Genomic DNA, 9,055 nt, shown 5'->3' on the forward strand with positions numbered 1-9,055 from the left:
ATGGTAGTTTCAAAATATAACTAGAGTGTGAACAAGAAACAGATTTATTTTTGATGGGTACCACAGTGATCAGTTTTCACCCTCTTCCAGTTAACAGTGGGGAAATAACAGAAACTGGTTTTTGAAGATCTGCAGCCAACACCACCACGGTATGTGTGACACACCAGAAGTACACAGAGCTCCTCAGCATTGCTACATGCAGTCAATGTATGAAATGTAATGACCAGGTTTTGAATAAACGAGTTAGAAACAAAAACATAGCTCCACGTGCTTTCTAGCACAGATATCTCCTTGAACTATCTGAACACGGTTTCAGTACTGGCTGATATGCCTAAGGCAAACCTCGTGTGTATAAATGGGAATATCAAGTAGGAGTAGAAAGATTGTATTACCTCTCCTTTTGGCAGTCGTGCAACTGCTACTAGAATACTGTGTCCTTGGTACAGGGACAAGATTACAAATGATCCCCTCTGGCATTATTATATGAATTTATAATCTATGAATTGAAATACCAGCCACAAACCAGCAGTTTGGAAGTCTGCATCTGAAAACTAATGCTATGACTCCTGTCTATCTCTCTTCATTCTAAGTGTCCCAGTAATGCTAATTCCATCCATCGATGGAGCAAAACATTTTCTGAAATTCAACTGTATCTGCAGGCCAAACACCTCTCTTGTGGCACTAACAGGCAGGCTACAATATACTTCTGTTTTGTTACCTGAATTGAGTAATTGTCTTCATTTTACAACATTTTATATGTGAATAACAAAAATGAACATTATTACATAAATTGTTTCTTCCCTTAACAATTTAATTAACAATGGCTATTTCTAACTTATATCAGCAACTGCCTGGAACTAATCTGAATAAATGTAGCTAATAAGTGCTACCAGCATAACTGGCTTTGACATGAACTTTATAATAATATAGATCCATTGACTTTGATGGGATTTCTTGTTATTTACACCATTGCAAATGAGGTTTGAACATCACTGGTCCTAAAAAAATCCAGTCAGACAAGTGCAATACATTAAGTGCTTTGTACATGTAGACCCTTCAAGATGATGTCACTGAATCACCTGTGTGTGAAAGCTTTTGTCAGTGACTGGAAGTGCTGCACATTCCAGTTGCAAGGTTGTTGCCATAGCTGCTTGTTAGTTTTCCTTGCTGGAAGTTTTTTTTGCTAATTTTTTTCCAGTTTAACTATTGCCAAGTAACATCCAACTCACTCCAACTCAGGTTTCAAGAGGTTGACCATAACTTTGTTTTTTTATTTTTTAACTCAACCCATTGGGAAGAGGTGGGTTGGCAATAATCAGAAGTATCCTCTATCCCACAAGAACTGAGGGAATGGAGTTCTAAAGCTGAAGTGATGACAAAAAGCTGGTGTGAGTTGCAAGTTTATCTCCAGACCTCAACCATCCTCAGCCAAATCTGGTTTGTTTCGCTCTTCTTTCCCAGGACTTTGTTGCAATAATGATTTCAAGAACAAACAACTCTGCACAGAACTGCTACACCTGACTCCTGCCACTGTTCAGCTGTGCCCCTCAGCTGTCTCAGAGAATGAACAAAATCCATAGGATCTCAGTCACAACTAAAACAGTGATCCCTGCAAAAACTCCCAAATTCCTGTGGGAGGAGACCTTCTAAAGCTTAATGCGATAATTAGTATGATTACAAACACATTCACTCTTGAGAAGAGCAGAGCAAGATTTTTGACCCTTTAAAGAAACAAAATTATTTGTAGCACAAATGAAAAACCTGAAGCTTATATCATATATTGCACCAATAATGCAGTATTTTTTCTTTACTACAAAAAATGACCCTAACTTACACAGATACCTCGGTCTTCCTAAGCATCTGAAAAATGCAACTGGAAAAGCCAGGTCTAATTCAACTCAGGTTTTAAACAACAATCAGTGTAGGCAAACTAGACACTCAAACACTAGTTATTCTCTCTCAAACTGAATCCATGTTTTTGTCAAGCCACATCAAAATAATATACCACAACAGACCACTACAACAAAAGACATACTTACTCCAGCAATGGATGCAAAGAATATCAATTCAAGGTGTATTGATAGAAAATACTACAGTGGCAAAAATATTCTTACTAATGTTAGCAGAATACTAAAATAAAGGAAATCAAACATGAAAACCCAAGATAAGTATGCTTGTCTTTAATTCTCTCTTCTGAAGAAGCATAGTCATGTCCCTGTAGGAAGTAATATGATCCAAGGATATGAGCATAACTTTTCTTATATCTGTAAACAAGTTAACAACAGGAATGAAATAGAACAGATGTCATTTCAGTTTAATTTTCAGCTGTTTTCTTTTGATGCTTGTAGAGGATAATAAATTCATCAGGCTTTATAAAGGGGATTGAAAATTAAGCTTGCTTTCTTATGGAGATTTGGAAACTTTAAACCTGACCTTCTCATACAGTATTTATAATCCTGGTGGTCCTGAGATGATCTTGCTGATGCCCAGAGGAAAGGCTAGTTTAAAATAGCAGTGTCACCATGTTGTTCTAAAGCTTAAAATGATATAGTGTGGCATGTAAGTATGTATAAGCAGAATGAAAAATAAAATTGGATAAAGTACCTTAGAAGTGACAGATTGCTATGAAAAAATTTTCAAGTTTGGAAGGGTGGACTTCTTTATTATAGATAAAGAAACAACTCACACTTAAATCCTCTCTGGTGTTGAACAGTAAAATAAAATCTACTTGTGTTTTTGCAGGGAATCTTGCAAAAAATGACTTAGAAACCTGTATGAATGTACATGCAAATGGGATTATCAACCTTCCCAAACATTTGAGAAATCAAAAACAACAGTCCTGCAGTCACTGCACACTCATGACTTCAAGGTCATCAATCTCTTCACTGAAGATCATCAAGCACTAAATCATTAGGAGATTAAAGTCTTTTCCTGCTACTTTATCCTGTAGGGAAAAATTACACTAAATATCACAGTTAAATCTCATTGAAAGGAGAGCAACACATGACACACACAGAGAAAAACAGTAGCCAACAAGCTCCTGTAACTCCACATAATCATCACATAAAACTGCTCTAATTTAATCCCTGTTGCAAATAGTTCCAGTAGCCCATGATCAATAGGGACAGTCACAACAACGTGTGGCTGCTCACCCTGCCCTGTCAGCAGCAACAGAGGAACAAAGGAAACCTCCCCATCTCGCACCTAAACCACCCAGAGAAACTACTCGTCTGGCATTTCTGCCATGCTTGGGTTTTATTATTCAGTTGCTTGCCCACAGGATTTTCCTTTGCATTCTTCAAAGTACTGTTACTAAAATATATGACATTTACATTGTATTCATCAAAACACTAACACAAGGAAACAAGGAAACTTAAAATAATATGCAACACTTACTTGTATGGAAGTATTGGGCACATCCCTTCACCCTTGTTTAAATTGTTCACTAATGTTGCAATGCTTCCCCAAACCCAAAACGTTGCCAGGCTTTTCTTACTGGTAAGACCTTCTCAAACTGATTTGTTAACATCCACTGCATTGAGAAAATAAGCCACTCCACACTCTTGGTTTATGACCTGGTTAAATCTCTCAGTCCAAGTAACTGTGAAGTACTCAACCACAAAAGATCTTAACAGCCAGTTTTTCTGGTACCCTTTTCAGCCTCCTCAGCTTTTTTTCACTATTAACATCAACTGTAGTTTTTGTCCATGTGCCTCAAAAGATCACATGATCTTTGGAACTAAAGAAATTCTTAACTTGAAAGCATAGACTTGATAGAAGAAATATTTTAAAAAGTGATTCCATATTTAGTGCAAAACAAAAACTTTAATATGAGAAGCTTAAGAAATCTAGTAACAGCTCTTCTTAATGCAATGACATTCTTACTATTTGGTGTTGCTTCCTGTATTCAGTTCTTAAGGGAATGCTGATAACATCAGGCAGATTGTTTCCAGACTTCCAGAAGGCAGAATTGTCACAGGCACACTGCAACAGCAGTGCCAAATGACAGCTTGAAAAATTTCTTAAAAACTGCCTTGGCCTAGTCCCTGCTGCTGAATCACTGCCACTGGTGTGAAGGGAACAAAGGCATGCATTTGTGTTGCAGCTGGTTTACACATCTATTCAGTAACCACGATGTGGCCTGGGGCAGGTAGAGGTGATTATCACAGGGCCTCTACACACCCAGTAGCAAAAGTTTTCCTATCTTTCATATTAGGCTTTTGGAAAATCTTTCCTTCCGGTCAATTTTTTAATCAAATTGGTAATGGGTCAATTTCAGTACTAAGTTACTATTATAGTGTAGCTTATGCACTCTCACCTTAAGGAAACAGCTAGAACTGCACGACAACCAGCTGGCCTCAGTTAACTGAGAACTTACTATGTGTGACTTTTTAGGAACAGCTCTAGTCCAAGCAGTGCCTCTGGAAGCACACCACCTTGGCCCTTGTGACAGGTGACTGTTTGATCATACTCCAAAACTGAGCTGAGAAATTAGCTAATTAAAACCCTGGTAGCTAACACCAGCCACCAGTTCTAGCTTTAAAGGTAGACACAAGACAAGAGATGAGGTGATGTGAGAAATGTACATCTGGAATGAGAGCTACCACTGAAAAAGTCACGATCTGAAATCATGTTTTGAAAAACACCAAAGCTCTCTTCCTAAGTATGTTATATGTATCAAAATTACTTCATCTTATATTCAGACAAGAGGCTGAGAGGCCATATAAAAAGTGAAGTCCCATTTTTGTGTCCAATATTCTCATAATCAAAAGCTTTAAACAAATACACAAACCATGTTTTTTAAAGAACATCAAAATGAAATATTTACCATTGAAATCTTTGGTTTTTACCCTTTCCTAAAAATATACCAGGGATTAAAAGTACTGCGCAGCATAACGTGACAGCTCCATGCCCCAGGAGGCCACAATAAGAAAGAAATATTAGCCTCTAATGTTCTTCTTCTGAATGCATTTGGTTTCTGAAGGAGCAGTTTAGAGGAAAAATGTTCTTGATATTCCTCACTAATAACCTGAACTTAAACCTACTCAGTTCCTTAACAGCCTGCTGTTACTAGTTTATTTAGTAATATGTTTTCTGCTTCTTTATATGGGTTTGTGGGCCTGTGTATCTGGTATTTTAATGAAAGCAGCCTGTGAAAAGTTTTGTACAGCATCATCCATAAGAACATTCAGAGATCTTTTACCCTTTCTGAAACATTCTCTTTTACAAAGAATGCTACAAGTATAAAGGTAAAATGAACTAATTTTTCATATTTAAATTACATCACGTATTTCAGTGTCACTGAATGGCATGTACCCAACCATTTTGAACTCAGACTGTGTATTATCTAAGTACTAGTCAACAAATTAAGTCATGAATTCATGTGAAATTAAATTCTGAACGCTCAGGAAAATTACAGAGGCTGGGGTTTTAATGTAGAAATTTCTTTTAACATACTTTAAAGCTTCCCTTGTGCCTGTGATGGACTTCCTATTGCCATTCACCTGCTTGCCTTTCTTTCTAGTATCTCAGAAAACAGAATTTCATTTCCTCTGCAGTCACCCATGTCACAGATTATTCTCACGAAAGCAACACACTGAAACACTTGAGAAACATTTAATGAAAATTATTTCCTTTTATGGAAACATTAGGGACCTACTGTTTTTTTAAAACCCCTTCAAACTCTAATCTGGTCCTGAATTTAAATCCCTATACAGAGAGGAGGGCAGCCCCACATTTTTTAAAATGTTAGCTCAAAGAGTATCCTACTGGGATGAAGAATTACTCTAGCTGGGACATTATTTCAGAAGACCTGAAAATCCTTTTTTCAGATATTCGCTTTCAAGATTTCTCTACTTCCATTTCTCTGAGGACTAAAACAAGCTGTTCAACATCATTTCCATCAATGTCTCAGAAAATGGAGTGGACAAGACATCAGGAAATAATGTTGTCAATCACCATATTCTAACAACAACAAAAAAATCCCTTGCAATTTTTTCTGACATTTTCTCTAAAGTCTGTAATAAGTCATTCCGTGTTTCTTTTTAAGAAATTGTTTCTAATACACAAGTGCTATGGCACTGGAAGTTTTTCTTAGTTTCCAGGAGCAATGTGAAGCAGCAAGGTTCTGGTCCAAACACTGAGATTTTTCATGGCACTACACAGCAATAATGAAGTTCCCCTCAAACTGATTACACCTGTAAGTTAATGACCTGCCATTATCACAGAGAAATCCTCAGTACTGTTCACATCCTCAAATATGTGCATATCTTTACTAAACCTTAACAGACTTCTAATAGAGGCAAAAATCATACACCATTATCTACTTGCATGATTGGCTTTGAAAATATGAAATATTAAATTATTAAAATGGCACATATTTTAAAGGATGCTCAAAACTGCAAATGCACAAAACACCCATTGAAGTATTAAAAAAATCCACTTCTTGCTTACGTTGCATAATATTTGCCACTCATAAGTAAATCATGACTCAGATTTTCTTTTTCAAATGTTTTATAGTCGGACCTGAACTCTAATCCTGAAGACATCTCCTTCTAGCCAGTGTATCAGTAATCCTATTATAGTATCACACGTGGTATATTGGGGAACACTCTTTTGAAAAGAGCACAGAGCTTTTCTAGATCCACCTGCCTTCCATCCATCCATCCTGATCTCATCAGGCTGCAGAAAGACAATCTAATGTGCCCCGCAGCACATTAAACCATCTAAGCCACCAGCCTGTTGCTAACACACTAACCCCTCTGGCACGCTCACACACACACTCTTGTATCCTTCAGAAGGCATTCTGAGGCTGCACCTGGGGGCTACGCCTGCAAAGTAGCTCTCTGGATGGACAGCAAATCTGCCCTGAAAGCAGCTTCAGGGCATCCCTCAAAACGGAGTCTAAAAAGAATCAATATGACTCCTTGCAGTAGTAGCAGTAACCCCATGAGAACGCACTGTTTCACAAGGGCCTTTATGAAATGCTCCTCCTCAGCTAAAACTTTAAGTTTTCCTTTCTCAGCAAAGCAACCCCAAGGCCTGAGTTTAAATTCCTAGTAACATATTACTGGGGGAGGCAAGGGGGAAATAAATACGGAAAAATAGTTATGGTCCTGATAATACATATTCATTAGCTACCTATTGGCATGAAAACTTCTCCCCAAGGAGTTTAACATCCCAAGTGAAAATACTTCCTCCACTTTCTAAATATTTAACCTGCACAACATTTATTTACATAATATACTTAATTAGAGAAATGTCCTTGGATTTTTTATCTTAGATTCAAGGATGTCTGTAGCTTTTCAGTAGCTATCATGCATTTTAAAGCAGAATAAATTTCATGGTACATACCAGCTGAGCTGGACTAAGCTGACTACTTTTTAATGTGCTCACATAGTTTAAAGGGACAACAGACAGATTATTAGCTGTATTGGTTTAATATGTTCATAACTAATATTTGAAAACAGTTCTTCAGAAGTTATTACCATTATTGATACCCCATCCCTGGAGGTGTTCAAGGCCAGGCTAGATAGGGCTTTTAAACAGCTTGGTCTTGTGGAGGATGTCCCAGCCCATGGCAGAGGGATTGGAACTGGATGATCTTTAAAGTCCTTTCCAACACACTCTATGATTCTATTTGGAATCACCTCCGTGTCTAACTTGGTTTATATTATGCAAATACATTGTTTTGAGAATCCTTACAATCTGTTCAACTCAAAAATACCTATAAGCAAAGTCATGCAAGATGTTTCCTGTTTTCATGTAACTCGAAATCCTTATTTTTACGTAACTTGGGTTTTTGCCCCCTATCTTACTCAGGCTCAGTTTTAAAATATATTTTTTTAAAAGAATGAACTTCCAGGGGCTTTGCAGGGAACACAAGTCTGCCCATCCAAAACAGCCCCTACAGTAAAACTTTGGCAGACTCCTGAGGTTTATTGCGGCCGGCCTTCAGGCCGGCTCACAGCGCTTTTCCCCGGAGGAGCAGCACGCCCGGAGACACCCAGCCACCCCCTCACAGGCTCGGGAACACCCCCGCAAGCACGGACCGGGCCCCGGGCCCCGAGGCTCGGCTTCCCAGGGCAGCCCAGCGCCGGGAAGCGCCCGGAGCGGCTCCTCCCCGGACAGGCAGCCCCGGGCCCCCGCCCGCCGGCACCTCGGGATCCAGTGTCGCTTATCGTGAAGGGTCAGCTATTTATATTTATAGCTCAGGGCTTTTTTTCTGTCCGAGTGGTATTTGGAGGCGCAGCCGGGGTAGGTCGGGGGGGTGTGTGTGGGGCACACGGCTGCCCGCCCGGACCCGTTCGCGTCCCACCGCTGGCTGCAGGAGAGGGACGGGGACTGGGAATAGGGAGCGGGGAGGGAGAAGACCAACAGCAGCGAGGAGCGGCAGCTGGAGGGAAACAGCGCTGGAGGGAGGAAAGGCGGAGCAGCGGGGACGGAGGGGCCCCGCACGGGGAGAAGGGCGCCGGGCCGAGGGGAGCTGGGGGAAAGCGGGAGCCGAAGGGAACGCAGGGCGGGGAAGCGCCGAGGGAGTGGCTGATAGAGCCGGCCCGGCACCCACCTGGCACCGGCACACAATGTCCGACTCGGTGGCCAGCAGGTCGACCACCTTGCCCTTGCCTTCGTCCCCCCACTGCGCCCCCAGCACCACCGTCACTTTGTTACCGCCCGGCTCGCTGCGCGCCCGCTTCAGCCCGCCGGCGGCGGGGTGGCCGCTGCGGTCGTTGGACGCCCGGGTGCCCGACATGCTGGGTGGGAGGGTGGCTGTGGCCGCAGCAGCCGCCGCCTCACGCTGCCTCGCTCCCCGCCGCCGCCGAACCCTGCGCGCTGCCCGCGCCGCGCCGCCGCCGCCCGCATTTAAGGGCGCCGCCGCCGCCGCCCGCCCCGCGCTGCGCTGACGTGCGGGGCCGCTGCCCCCCGGGCCCGGCCTCGGCCGCCCGCCCGCCCGCTCACACGCACGGTCCACACGCACACGGACACACACACGCTCTCTCTTACAGAACCTCTCCCACTCACAGTCCCCTCACACACACACACACACACACCACAC

General features: G+C 41.7%; 1 protein-coding gene across 1 annotated transcript in view; it reads right to left on the reverse strand.

Moving 5' to 3' along the window:
- Positions 1-8,835, reverse strand: part of ADSS1 (adenylosuccinate synthase 1) — a 30,371-nt gene extending 21,536 nt beyond the window's left edge. The window contains exon 1 of the mRNA XM_048307502.1: positions 8,567-8,835. Within this exon, the coding sequence (XP_048163459.1) occupies positions 8,567-8,752 (186 nt within the window). The 5' untranslated portion in view covers positions 8,753-8,835. The remainder of the gene's footprint in view (positions 1-8,566) is intronic.
- Between the last annotated feature and the right edge of the window lie 220 nt (positions 8,836-9,055).

Source organism: Corvus hawaiiensis, chromosome 6 (assembly GCF_020740725.1).
Source record: "Corvus hawaiiensis isolate bCorHaw1 chromosome 6, bCorHaw1.pri.cur, whole genome shotgun sequence".
Taxonomy (NCBI): domain Eukaryota; kingdom Metazoa; phylum Chordata; class Aves; order Passeriformes; family Corvidae; genus Corvus; species Corvus hawaiiensis.